The sequence below is a fragment of the Aspergillus pseudonomiae genome (genome assembly GCF_009193645.1).
Source record: "Aspergillus pseudonomiae strain CBS 119388 unplaced genomic scaffold BDV37scaffold_10, whole genome shotgun sequence".
Lineage (NCBI taxonomy): Eukaryota > Fungi > Ascomycota > Eurotiomycetes > Eurotiales > Aspergillaceae > Aspergillus > Aspergillus pseudonomiae.
The window spans coordinates 135,519-149,371 of record NW_022476002.1 but is presented as its reverse complement, the minus strand read 5'-3'; the positions used below and the strand labels follow the sequence as shown (position 1 = coordinate 149,371).

At 50.9% G+C, this 13,853-nt stretch overlaps 5 protein-coding genes across 5 annotated transcripts; all 5 read left to right on the top strand.

The window, feature by feature from the left end:
* The first annotated feature begins 41 nt into the window (after positions 1-41).
* Positions 42-3,023, top strand: BDV37DRAFT_4729 (N-alpha-acetyltransferase 35, NatC auxiliary subunit). The gene is made up of 8 exons (XM_032090724.1): positions 42-228; positions 323-390; positions 472-612; positions 690-926; positions 978-1,436; positions 1,501-1,758; positions 1,819-1,917; positions 1,971-3,023. Exons 1-8 carry the CDS (start codon positions 129-131, stop codon positions 2,895-2,897), a joined length of 2,289 nt encoding a protein of 762 aa, XP_031944895.1. The 5' UTR covers positions 42-128; the 3' UTR covers positions 2,898-3,023.
* On the top strand, positions 3,024-3,597 carry BDV37DRAFT_4730 (uncharacterized protein). Its single transcript, XM_032090725.1, has one exon. The coding sequence runs from the start codon at positions 3,149-3,151 to the stop codon at positions 3,434-3,436; it is 288 nt and encodes a 95-aa protein (XP_031944894.1). The 5' UTR covers positions 3,024-3,148; the 3' UTR covers positions 3,437-3,597.
* Positions 3,598-4,291: 694 nt separating this feature from the next.
* Positions 4,292-6,707, top strand: BDV37DRAFT_279745 (Zn(II)2Cys6 transcription factor; the record flags this gene model as incomplete). Its single annotated transcript, XM_032086397.1, has 5 exons — positions 4,292-5,034; positions 5,117-5,376; positions 5,433-5,567; positions 5,631-5,721; positions 5,780-6,707. 5 exons carry the CDS (start codon positions 4,292-4,294, stop codon positions 6,705-6,707), a joined length of 2,157 nt encoding a protein of 718 aa, XP_031944893.1.
* Positions 6,708-9,802: 3,095 nt separating this feature from the next.
* Positions 9,803-11,597, top strand: BDV37DRAFT_4736 (glycoside hydrolase family 5 protein). The gene is made up of 3 exons (XM_032090727.1): positions 9,803-10,811; positions 10,874-11,291; positions 11,339-11,597. The coding sequence occupies exons 1-3, from the start codon at positions 10,089-10,091 to the stop codon at positions 11,425-11,427; spliced, it is 1,230 nt and encodes a 409-aa protein (XP_031944892.1). The 5' UTR covers positions 9,803-10,088; the 3' UTR covers positions 11,428-11,597.
* Positions 11,598-11,910: 313 nt separating this feature from the next.
* Positions 11,911-13,433, top strand: BDV37DRAFT_269061 (Isochorismatase-like protein; the record flags this gene model as incomplete). The annotated part of the gene is made up of 2 exons (XM_032084292.1): positions 11,911-12,400; positions 12,829-13,433. 2 exons carry the CDS (start codon positions 11,911-11,913, stop codon positions 13,431-13,433), a joined length of 1,095 nt encoding a protein of 364 aa, XP_031944891.1.
* Positions 13,434-13,853: the final 420 nt, after the last annotated feature.

Below are 13,853 nucleotides of genomic sequence, written 5' to 3'. Positions count from 1 at the left end.
CGACTCCCCGCCTCTCTTTCGTCGGTCCTCTTGTTTCTTTCTCCCATCATCCTCCTTTCGAGAGTACTTTCTGTCCAGGGTTCGAACGGGTAAATCTGACAGCTGGCTGCAGATTATCGATACTTTATATGTTGCCAAGTAACGAGGGACGAACCCCGATGATGCGAGTCATTTCGCAGTCCGTTGTCCCACGAGACATCACGGACGAGTTTACCAAAGCGGCCTCAAGTGAGATCCCTTTACCTTTGTCCAGTGGCTATCTTACCCATGTTATGTGCTACTACGTGACATTGCTTTCTGACAATCTTTCCCTTGGTCATAGAATTGCAGACTGGGCAGCTGGTGAAAGATGAGTACTTTACGTTGTTCGAGGCAGTGGGCGCACTGGAGGTGAGCTCATGCTATTTACTCCTCGTAGCAAGGGCTATTTAACTTTGCGTGATCTGAAGCTTATACAAGTTGTTATCGCAGATTATGGACTCGAAAATGGACAGTGGCTATCTTGGACCGGGGCAAACCGACGTGCAAGCGTTAGAGGACGACTACGATACCACGCGGGAGCTGGCTCCGGAGCAGGTGATAGGGATAATGGATGAACTATCATGTCATGAGGTAGGTGGTTGCCTTCCCAGACGGCGACGAATATCCGCTTAGGTGAAGAAATACTGAGACAAACCGCGCGATGGTAGATGGCATGGCATATGGGACATCCACTCTCGCAAACACTTTTTACCTCTCTATACCTTGATAAACTCCTTTGGCCCATACCGAAAACGCTTGAAGAAGCACACTTTTGTCGTCCGGGATCCGCTAGGAACAAGGAAGAGCCAGGGATGGTACATGTCGTGCTACGTGCCTATTGTCTTGCGCTTATCAAATGTTGCGATTTTGTTCATGCGCGAGTGATAAATGAGTATTTCTACGAGGTAAGTCACACGACTTTCACATGTACATATACGATCGCTAAAGCCATATAGGAGGAAGACTTTGTCACCCAATTGTACAACCGCAGTTTGCTGTCGCAGTTCGACCATGAATATTTCCGCAATCTTTTGGACCGGGCGATTTCATGGGTAGATGAGCAAGGGGATAGTGTCGATGGAAAACTGAAAGAAGCAATAAAGTGCCGATTGGTCTTTCGGCGTGATTTTCTTCTTAGTTTGAACCAGGATCTCGATATCATACAGAGTCGGTCAGCCAGTCGCTTCTCATCTTGTCTGTCGCAATTGGGCCCCATAACGGAATCGGTGCCACTGGGAAGACCAGTACCTGAAGCGTTTAGTTGGAAGATCCAACGAAAGCTGGCCAGCACAGTTCCCCCTCGACCAATGGTAAAGATAAGCTTTGAGGATGCGCTGGCGCATTTGAAACGGTTGTGCCAAGATGCTATTGATCTGCTGGAGGTCCTGGATTACTCTGGACCCCATAACCTCAAGGTATGCTCTTGAAGGAACCAAAGGAATACTTTTCTTCTGGCTACTCATCCTCTAACGTTGCTAGGTGGCCGTTTGGACCCTGTTGTCTCGGAAGCCCCAGCCGTCAGTTTATATTCGATCACTGGTTCAATCTATGATTCTGAGTAACATGATGGTTCTGGGAGCCGTACCAGTGAAGAAGTTCTTATATGATGAGCTTGCGGAAATCGTCCTACCTTCAAGCACGCTTCTGCAAGCCAACACAGACGAGACGGAAATGCCGACCGACCCTCGCTTTCAGATAGCCAACCACATGGATGCTTTTGTTAAACGCTTTGCTCAGGTGCGATGCTGCATATATCTCCCTCAATTTGTTTCTCCCGCGAGCTAACCTGGGGAATAGCCATTTGTGGACACTTTCCGAAGTGCGTGTCTCAATCGCTGCCGTATTCGTCGGACAGTATGTCATACAATTGTTGACTGGGACAACCTACAGATGGAGGTATCTATGCGGTCTCTCTCATATGCGGTACCCTGATACTAACTGCTTCGTAGGCCGAAGACCTCGATGAACAACTACGCACGCTGAACAACGAACCTCCCCTTATGCTCCAAAACGGCGACGCTACCTATTCATACCCGCTCAGTAGCTGGACCTACCACCAGAAACTGAACCAGTTCCGGCTCGTTATCCAGCTCGGATTCGAACTTTCTATCTATTCTCCCGAGGAACTACCAGGAATGTACTGGTACTTATCCCACATCTGCTCCACACATCTCGGCCACATTGACCGAATCCGCACATTTACCGTTGCTACCGCGAAGCGCAACCTGACCGCTCTGGCGGGAAAGAAACGCGATGCCGTCGAGCGACATGCCGCTTTACAGAATACGCTCCGTCTTCTCGAAAGGCTTACTACGCAAATCGTCGCCGTGGATGCCTTTGCCATATCGTTACACGCTCTATATGTTTTGCTGGCTCGCCATGGAGTTCTGCCCACAGCAGCGGCCGCGCAGGCATACTCCAGCGAAAGATTACGGTATGAACTCCGCATGAAGCCCTTCCTATCGATTACTTTGCCGGAACTTGTCCCCTTCGACGAATTCCGGCGAGAGGCTATCTTAGAAGGGGACAGTGATGAGACAGTCCTGGAGCGTGCCACGAAAGCCATTTCTGAAGCCCGCAAAGCTTGGGAAGCGACCCTCGCCAACGGTGCATTTATCCGGGATCCTCAAGGCCAGGCGAATCAGACCCTGGCCATTGAAGAAGATTGGAAGAAGGATATTAAGAATACGATGCGGGCCTGCATCGGGGCCAGCATTGCCATTGAAACGGTGAAGAAGGCATTGACCGCGCTCCGTGCATCCACCGATGTTGTTAACCTTCTGGTGAGTATTCCCGACATGGGTTCCAAAGCGCGTTGGCATGACTGGTGGGTTGTACCCCAAATAACGCCGAGGCCGAGCGGCTCTCAGACATGAAACTATACATCCTGGTGTTTACTGTACTCTGATGAACGACTTGATTTGATGTGATGATGAATGTCATGTACCCGTCGTTCGTTCTGGCAATGCCCTCCTCATGTATGATGGATGATGAAGTTATGTACATAGAGTAATGGTATTAGAAATTCCCCGAAGTCATCGGGAGGCGTACCTACTACCGAGGGGTAGAAAAATAGAATTTCTCCATTTACCCACTTTTATTAACCTTGGGGATCAGGCCATATGCGATGAGAGCCTCGGAATCACCTGATATGCAACTGCAGCTCAATTCCCGTGCAGAGGATCGGCACATGGGCAACATGCCATCCCGTTGGGGAACAAACAAGCTTATTGTGTTGGTTTCAAACGTCCCATTGTTTTTTTTGTTTTTGTTTTTCCCTTGTCTTTCTTCCTCTCCCAAACGCTGGGAACCGAGGCTGAAACGGGCAAACTTAACGAGGGAGAAGAGGGGAGGAGAACTGGAACCTATTGATCCTGACGTTATCTTCCCGGATATGACTTCATCGCCAGCATGAAGGGAAAACGAATTCGATTCTCGCAAACTCTCTTTGATTAAATGGAATGCAATATGATTTGATTTGATTCCTTTGGCCTGTATACATCTCAGCCAAAATTTCCAATTTGGTCAACACAAGCGAACAAAACAAGACGATCTGCACTGCAACCACGCCATCTCGGGAGTCCTGGTTGGCCGGTGCGCCGTTGCTCTTGGCCGCTGTCATTAACGGGCCCCCAATGCTCCGATGATAATCCACTCAACGGACCTCTGTAGGGTACAATTGCTGTGTCGTTCTTGACCTTGGGGACTTAATATCAAGGAACTATTACTATCACAGATCAGAAACCGGAACCGGAAAAGCCCTCCGGAAATCGATCCGTTGACTTTTCTTTTTCTGCTTTTGGTGATCTGAAGCAAAAGAACCAACCAAAAAGAGAAAAAAAAAGGCCAAAAAAAAATACCGGGAAAACTGTAATCGGGTACCTATTATTAGGTGGCATATTCCTTCTGGACTCTCAGATTCGGTGCGAACATTCCGGCGCTATCTTCATGGGGTTGAACGATGATCGATTGAGAAGTGGATTTGTTTCTCGTGCACCTCATTCGTGCTCCCTTCGGTCGCGGCTCGTCGGTGGCCTCGCTTGACCTTCAACGATCGGATCTCGAAGGGCTGAAGCTGACGCTTGCCATTTCGGTTGGACCATCCAGTAATAATAATAATAGCATCTTTTATGCCCAGCTACGCGTGCTGTCTCCGTGGCCCTACGCCCTAACCCCCGGGGATCTGTCCTCCTTCCCTTCCATCGCGCCCGACTTCGTCCCCATCCCCCATTAGGCGGGGCGACAAGAGGACGTTTCGGTCGCCATCGCAATGCCTACATATCCGATCCGACGCCGGCCTCGCGAGTGCAAAACTTGTCTACCATGTCGCGCCAGTAAGGTTCGCTGCGATCGCAACGTCCCGTGTGGGAACTGCGTCAAACGTAACTTTACTTGTTCTTACGGTCGTCCGCCGCCAGCTCAACCCAAACCGCCGCTCATTCCAGAGCCTACCATTTCAGCTACCGCCTCAACTGCGTCTACGCCCCAATTGCCTCCCGGTTCAGCCTATATATCTTCTAGTCGAGACGATGCCCCGATTCCCACCTACAGTGCAGAGCCGGCCTCGGATGATGGTCTGTCGGAAACCGTGTCGATTTCTCAGTTCGAATGGGATGAGGTGAATTCGAAGATGCGCGCGATGGAGTCAATATTGGCTAGTCTGAACTCGCTTTTTGAGACTCATACGGCGAGGAAATCCAGCAACCCTCGTTCCGAGCAGTCGGTGACTGAAGACGGCAAATCGCCGGCCCCTCAGGGGATCTATAACGAGAATACGATGAAAACGAGCTCCATTCACATCGGCGCAAAATCCGCTTTGATAGATATTCTGGATAGATCAAAAGGCTCGGAGGGTACGGCGGCCGCGTTGCCGAAGGAAGACTTGCTGGCAGAATTGGCGATGGAAAACGAGGCTGCCTCGTATCCTTTCGTCGACCTTTGGTCGTCTGATCCGTACACCTTCAACATCGCCGGGGTCTGTGGCGTGTTACCGGATGACGGACAATGTCGCAGGTGGGTGGAGCCGGCTCTGAGTCTTTGGCTAGACTCGTTCCTGTAGAGTGCGCCCTTCGCTGATCATGGAGGTCTTCCGCAGGTTTCTTCGTTTTTACAAAGACATCGGCGCAGTACTATATCCCGTACTCCCGGACGTTTCCAAATTAGAATACAACACAAATGAACTCTTGCAAAATAGGCTGAAGGCAGGAGGTACATATCGACCGGATGTGAACGGTCTGATGAAACCGTTTGGCATGAGTTTACCTTTCCTTAGCCTCCTCTTTGCCGTTTTAGCTTCAGGTTGCCAATTATCCGACTTGCCGTTGAAGGAACGGGAGTTGACGTCGTGGGTATATGGTGTGTGCAACCTTCTGCTGACGACCGAAAATTTTTGGGGCTCACATCTTTCCTAGTTTCGTGTTCCTACCAGTGCCTGCGGATGATGAACTATGTTTCGCAGCCAACGGTGGAAGTAATCCAAATTCTGCTAATTATCAGCAATGTGCTGTCATATAACATGAACGCTGGTGCTTCTTATACCTTACTCGGTGAGTGAGAAGTGGTGTGCAGAACTGCGTGAGTGCCAAGCTAACGACAATCCTTACCAACAGGGATGACAGAGCGGATGTGTATGAGTCTCGGGCTGCATGTTGAAACACCGGGGTTCTCGCAAAGCGTCACAGCGTCTCGGAGAAGAGTATGGTATGGCATCCTCTGCAAGGCCCCGTTTGGAAGATACACGAAATCCTAACTCTCGCAGGTGGGCGATGGCTTTCCAGAATAGCCATTTCTCCTTAGCTTACGATCGACCATCCATCACTATGGTAAGCCAGCCGGAAATTCCCTATGATAGGAAATCAATGCCTGGCCATCGCTCCTACTTCGAAAGCCTCTGCCGTATTATCTCGGTGGTGCTGGAGATGCTGCGGGGACTTATGTTGTCGCACCATTCTCACCTGCGGTACCATGAAATCCGCGAGTATAAACAGCGAATAGAGCGCATTCTTGCAGATACTACCCCTCATTTGCGTCATCGGGAACGCTGCGTCACCTTGGCCGAACACATTGAGCGGACCGAGTTGCGGCTACACTCGTCTTACTATATCTCAGTCATGTGTCGAGTATCTTTGGACCCAGACGCCCCGCTGGATGACCAGCGGCGTGCGGTGGTCCGAGAGGACTGTATAACCAATCTCATGAATACGATCGAAGCTTTCATTGAGCTGCACTCACTTCATTCCCACTGCTCGCGTAGCTGGGTCAGTCTTCAGCGGACCATCGCATCCGCGTTCTTGCTGGTTGCCAACAATAACGACCAAATTCACCCACGGACGTGGGAGTTGATTGAGAAATTAGAGGCAGTCATCGCCGAGCACGTGAGTGGGGATGAAAATGTAAATCTCCACACCCGGACAGATTCGGCCAGGCATTTGGCATCGTCTCTCCGCGCTCTCCGGGAAGTTAGTGCTGCGTTCTATTCTAGGAAGAAGAAGAAGAAGAAGGCACTAGGCCTAGCCCCGGAAGCTATTTCGCCGAAAACCGTGTTCACTTCACCAGCTGTCACCGCCTCGTCGCCTTATGCTGCCGGATACAGCGTGAGTTCCTCCGAGGACGGGCATATTGACAACATTTTGAATCAGGTGTCGGATGTGATGTTGTTCCCTACTCTGAACATGGGGAATTCATGAGCCATTGTAACCAACATAGTTCCCCAACCCCTCCATTGTGGATCTGACACGAGGGCTCCCGCCCGCTATAACGCGTGGGCGCCTCATCGGAGCCGCTGTGAATATCGATCATTCTGTATAACCCGCTGCAGAGGAACGCGTTCGATAGAGCTGGAAATTTCGAAGTAAGGCTGTGTGGGCAACATACACGTTCGCCACAATCATTTTGCACATGAGAGATCAGCGAACAAGAGGCATGCTTTTCATTGTGGTGGTCCTCCCCGTGTGATCTGGAGGTTGACGGTGAGAGCGAGATGGACAGCCTCGCGACCGTCGGACCGCAATAGGCATGGAAACCGAGTGGCGTCTGAGACTGGGAGGGGAGGAATAGAGGAGGAGGGGTATTTTGTAGCTTACTGGGCGGCGCGCGACCGACGCTTAGGACGTCGGAGATTGAGATCCTCTTTCACGGAAATGTTTGGGGCTATGTTTTGGGATGGAGATGAGGCGGACCCCAATCGCACGTGGCCGAAGGAAAGCCGATTCGGCCGAAGGCGGTCCGTGGTTATGGCCTGAGGTCGAAACTCAATCGGTGTAGCTGAAGCAAATCCACCTTCAGTCGACGTGCCCTATAGCGATGCAGTGTCGGGGCATTCACTCTCCCTCTCCCTAACACTACTCATCCACACACCCCTTTGGTGAAATGAATACTACTTCGTATTCCCCATCGTATGTTGTCCACCTGCAGTCCTCATTTCATATGGGTCCAATCTATTTTCTCTTTGACCCTCTGTCGTGTGACGGTCGCCTGAAATTGCGACAGCTACCCAGTCGAGAGGGTACGTACATATATCTATTTCAATAAATTAATAATCATGAGTGGGAATCTGAGCTCGCTTTAGACTTTCCCTCTACGGCCGAGGGCACCACTTCACTGTTTGGAATTCCGAGATCGTGGCAAAAACGGGGCCAAGATAATCAAAATAAACAGAATTACGTTGTAGCGCATCGAAGGTCCATCCCTGGCATAGGAAGGCAATTGAGACAGTTTCGGAGATTTCCTCCCCACAGCCATACGAACCGTCTCGGAGCCGAGCGGGAAACGCATGAACTCATCATGAGGCTTTGTCCTGGACGGGGTTAGCAAATATGAGGAACAGTTTGTGGGGTTCCTCGTTTCGGAACCGAGATCGACAAAATATAGCTTTGAACTATGATGAAAACCGGTTATTCCAGCTTCCGGACTTCGCCCATTTCCCTAAACTACCGCTCAACCCAACGACCGAGATCGGTTCCTCCTGTCAGTGTACCCGCGAATGGTCGCACATGGGAGCTGGACGGGAAATCCGCCAGCCATATGCATACTAACACCGACCGCGAAGGATTGATCAGGCAATCAAGACATCGACTCAGATGCTGAAACCGACCCCTTCCAGTTTCCTCTCGACGATTATATGGCTCCAGGGGATGATGGGGAGGACCAGACGCACGGATACATAAGGGAAACACGAGCTTGGCTTGAGCAATGGGTGGTATGATTCTGCTTTGTTGGTCGGGCCCAATTGGTCAAACACCGACACGGACAAAACACAGCAGATGAGCCACGGAATCGGTCCAGGTACTACTACTAGTATTGCGGACATATGGCCACCTCAGTGCAAGCGCCTTTCCACAGCTGTCCTATGCTTGATCTCCGCTCGGGAGGTGTACCCATTTTCCAGAGCCCAACTGGAATAAGCACCAGCAATGATCATCTCGCCATGGATGGAATGAATTTGCAGTTAGTGATAGAGCAACTGGAAGAGCGGCTAATCTTGACTACTCTAGGTACGTGGGTTCCCAAAACGTACTCTTTCGAGATAACGCCGGCGACAACGAAGAAAGAGTAAGAATATGGCGTCGCACGACTGCCTCGATGACGGAGCTTGGCCCATGTAGACATGTGTGTAATCGTAGTCGATCAAAGTCACTTCTACCCATCCTGACAGATGTTGGCGTTCCGCATTATAGTTAATATCTCAGTATTCTTTTTGTTATATACTACGGATCTGAATCAATCTTTGGTATCAGGAGGATCCAAGAGTCGATCAATCATTCATACAGGGGCATTCTTCATCTCAAACTTGTCGGAAAAGAGTACCGGGGGCTACTGAACCCTGTTGGTCCACTAATTGACCCCCCCCACTCTCGCCATATCCACTTTCCTTCATCCTATGATACGGTTCTTTGGGCCTCCCTTCATTTACAATCGCCGGAGAAGGCAGACAAGGTGATATTGCTCTCTTGAATAAGTTTGAAGTACGGAGGAAGCCGTTACTTTCTCGGATGGTCTGCGCAGATCTTCATTCAAGGGGTCGAATTCGGATGAGCAGCGCCATATCATTTCACGAAACAAGTGAAGTCCCTCAGGCGGGAGCTCAACTGGATCCGATCCGAGCAAGCTCTGCGCTTGGAATGGGACATATTGCTACCTTGTGGCGTAGTTTGATACTTTGCAAGATGGTGAACTTTATCGCTTCAATCGCGCGCGATTGAAAGGAGCGTGGATTGCGTTCGTGGGAATTGATATCAGCCATGCGGAATGGCACTATTTCTTGCCTACGGAATTCCGAGGATCCTGATCTTGTCCATTCTTCACCGACGACGCGTCCACAAGTTGTCGAGACATTCCGGAAATTACAGCCGATAAGAATGGTATGCCGTGAATGGGTGTCAGGGTTGAAGCGAGCATTCAGGAAAGCTGCGCAGAGTTTGCACCGGTTTCTAAATTTGTCCAAAAGCTTTGGCTGGATCTTCACAAGCGAAATGACACTGGATAAAGACCCCTAGGATTACTGGCTACGGAAAAGACCGCTCGGTGGACGATACTTTTTAGCTCTAGGCACAGGGCTTAGTTGGGCCCTTTCGGCTCTTAGTGTCACGGCACTCTCCGACGACGATCCACCATCGCCCCCCTTTTCGCATTGGAAATGCACGGGGCCAAGTGTGTTATTGTTTGGACCGGGCGTCGAGGGAATGGACTCGACTGACACATTCTTACCCCCCTACCTAGCCCCCGCGTCCTTTGCGGCAGTTGTCTGTCGCACAGGACGCATACTGAAACTTAACCCTAAGTCTATGAATCGCTTGTAGCGAGTCAGGCACATTCTCAGCGGAACTCCTACATAACGAGGATAACATGAGACCCAATCATGTTTTGCGAGAGTCAGATATTCCAAGATTTACTTTCTTTGCCTTTTAGATCGCTCATCAAATATGGATCTGGACCTACCGCCTGTTGAAGTGATGCTGGCCGCGGGGGTCACCTCCCGTAGAACGGGGGATATTTTATATCCGCATTGCGTACGGTTTATTTTCTGGGCGTAGTTGATCAATGACCCATGCAGGTTTCAAGTCACAACCATGAAACTCACCAGGCTAGCGGTGCTCAATAACCTAGCAACCCTGGCTGTCGCCTGGCTTCCCACGACCGACAAGACTATCACCTCCAGCAATGGAACTGATCTCTTCACAACCTCACATGGAAAGATTCGGGGCGTGAACTTGGGCACGCAGTTCGTGTTTGAACCTTGGATTGCTCCGACAGCCTGGTCTGAGTTAGGCTGTGAAGAGCAGCAATCCGAATTTGACTGTGTGATGAAGCTGGGCCAGGATGCAGCCAACAAAGCTTTCGCCCAGCATTGGAACTCATGGATTACCAAAGAGGACATCTATGAGATCCGTAGCTACGGCCTGAACACGATTCGCATCCCTGTCGGCTACTGGATGGATGAAGATCTGATCTATAACGACAGCGAGCATTTTCCACGGGGCGGATTTGCATACCTCGAGAAGCTGTGTGGGTGGGCTAGCGATGCTGGTCTGTACATCATTATTGACCTGCACGGGGCCCCTGGCGCGCAGGTTGCAAAGAACGCCTTTACGGGCCAGTTCGCCGATACGCCTGGGTTCTATGTGGATTTTCAATATCAACGGGCGCTCGAGTTCCTCGAGTGGATGGCGATCAAGGTCCATACCTTGCCCAGTTTCCGGAATGTGGGGATGTTGGAGGTCGTCAACGAGCCGGTGCAGAACCCCGAGGTCACGGCTACGGTGCGCTCCACCTATTACCCTAATGCTTTCCATGTGAGTGGGCTTCATTGGCCTGTGTGTATACACTGTCAGACTGAGAAACCCCCGAACAACAGACCATCCGCAGAGTGGAAGGAGCACTCGGCATCGACAGAAAGGACTACCTACATATCCAGATGATGGACAGTGCGTGGGGTGCCGGGGATCCGCACGAGCACCTGACGGATGACTACTACGCGGCCTACGACAACCACCGCTATCTCAAATGGGATCCTCACGTGGAGGTCTCCAAAGACAGCTACATCAAGGCCTCATGTAACGACAACGTGGCGATCAACTGGCCCGCTATTGTTGGTGAGTGGAGCTTAGGGGTCCCCGATAACGTGCAGGAGACACCTGAATGGGCGCCATATTCCAACCTGGACTTTTACAAGACGTGGTTTGCCGCGCAGGTGAGGAACTATGAACAGCACCAGGGGTGGATTTTCTGGACCTGGAAGACCCAGCTAGGCGAATATCGGTGGTCCTACCGCGGTACGTATCGGTTTGTCTCCTGGCAATCGTCGAGCTGACCATAGTAGATGGAGTCAAAGCGGGAGTGATCCCGACCGATCTCAACGCAGTGTTTCAAGAAGATGTGTGTAAAGGTCGAGGCGACCAGGTTTTGTAACGTTTTAGATTGATCCAGTAATGATGATGATGAATACGATGGTTTTAGTAGTTAGCACCACGAGGCAGACTTTGCTCTATAAGAAGTAAATCGAACGCAAGATTCCGCTACAACCATGAGTGTTGTCTCACTGGGTTATCGGGGGATCACCCAACAACCCTAACTTGCTTAAACACCAGTCGACCAGCCCAGCAAGATCAACAGTGACCATACTCCACATCAGGCTCGGGGGCAAGCTCCTATCACGATCTCGATAGATAATACAATAAGGTACGGGAATGACGCATCTCGGCGATTTCTCGTGTCGATCCACCTGAGCTACTTTAGTTAGATACCGAAACAATGACTCAGAGAACTACAATAGTATATGATCAGTATCTATAACCACCTCTCAAACACAATTCACCTCGACAACCCCCCCGACCGCCCACATACCAATACCCAACTACAAACTACAACAGAAAAAAGAAAAAAAAAAAAAAGATGACCACCAACCAGCCCCTAGGACCAGAAGTCCTCACCCCCCGAGCACAACCACCAACCCCCCACCCTCTCCCTGGCCGGACCATAACTCTACACCCCATCCAAGAATCCCACGCCGGGGACCTCTGGGAACTTGTTGGCGGCGCCACCAACCCCCGAAAAGCCTCAGTCTGGACCTACCTGCCCGAAGGCCCCTACCCGGAAAGTACATACCCCGAATTCGAAGCCTCTATCCACAGCAAAACCACCAGCAAAGACCCCCTCTTCTACACGATCCTCGACAACCGCACGCTAAAGCCCCAAGGCTGGATCACGCTCATGAGCATTGTGCCCGAGCACCTCCGCATCGAGATCGGGAATGTGCTCTTCGCCCCGGAACTACAGCGCACGACCGGCGCCACCGAGGCTGTGTATCTGTTGCTGCGGTATGCATTCGAGGAGCTGGGGTATCGACGGGTGGAATGGAAGTGTAATGATCTCAATGAGGGGAGTAAGCGGGCGGCGAGACGGTTGGGGTTTGTGTTTGAGGGTGTGTTTAGGGAGCATATGGTTGTTAAGGGGAGGAATAGAGATACGGCGTGGTATTCGTTGCTGAGGCCGGAGTGGGAGCAGGGGGTGAAGGGGGGGTTGGAGGGGTGGTTGCATCCGGGGAATTTTGATGAGACGGGCAAACAGAGGAAGGGGTTGGAGGGTTTGAGGGAAGAGATTTTGGGGTCTGTGTCGGGTAGATAGAAAGTTATTCTAGTCGACGTATTGTTGTTGTTGTTGTTATTGTTGTTGTGATCTAGGGTTTCGACATATCAGTAGACATACGCGGAACCGGGGATAATGATAATGATAAATCACCCGGGGACCGGCCACGGCAACGGTACCGGGATGCAGCCGAACATTAAAGACAAACAATGGGCAAGAACACAGAGTTGCATTCTTCAGACAAAAGTAAACGACATAACACAATGGCCACCGCCTTCCTCATCCTAGATATCCAGCAAGGAGTCACGGGCCAGATCTTAGACGACTCGACCCCGGAACGAGAATCCAACATCCGCCGCCTCGCTTTCGTGGTCAAAGCCGCCCGAGAGAAGTCCGTCTGGATTGTTCATGTGAAAACAGCTTTTCGTCGTGGCTTCCCTGATCTACATCCTCGCAATCCCTCGGCACAACGAGTCATTCAAACAGGGAAGTACATCGAGGGAGACGAAAGCGTGGAGTTCCACCCGGCAGTGGCGCTTCATGAGAACGACATTGTAATCACTAAGCGACGGGTGTCCGCCTTTGGAGGCTCCGACCTTGATGTGGTCCTTCGCAGCTCCCGCATTGAGAATCTTGTTGTGGCTGGCCTGATCACTAGCGGGGCAGTGCTGTCCACGGTTCGACAGGCAGCCGATCTGGATTATCAGTTGACAGTGCTCGAGGATCTCTGTTTGGATCGAGACCAGGAGGTGCACGACGTCCTCATGAATAAGGTCATTGCAAAACAGGCTGATGTGCTCGGATCCGACGAGTGGCTGGCCCGTCTGTAGGGATATGCAAGGGGTTATCCGTGGATGGGGAAGAATTAATAGAGCTTTGGTCTTGCGGTAAGGGTCCTTAGAGATAGTTTACTTTCGCTCACACATTTCTAATAGCTCCTTAGATACGAAGTATATGGTTGGCGAGAGCATTGGCATTTCTTCTCACGAATAGGACTAGCCTTCCCTCCTCCGCGAATATGACGCCTGTCTTCTACATTCTTTGGGCTCTCTCTCTGAGTGGCTACCGATAAGTATTTGGTTCTTTGAATGGTTGTGAGACGCATTCGGCACTTCAACGCAAGGGGTTGCGCGTTTCCTCCACGTGTTGGTCCAACCAGCTGTGGCCGCTTTTTCATACGTTCACGATAGGTCTCATGCACTCTGTTTGCTGAGTGCTCGGCATGAGGATTGATTCTCCGTAGAGTGAGA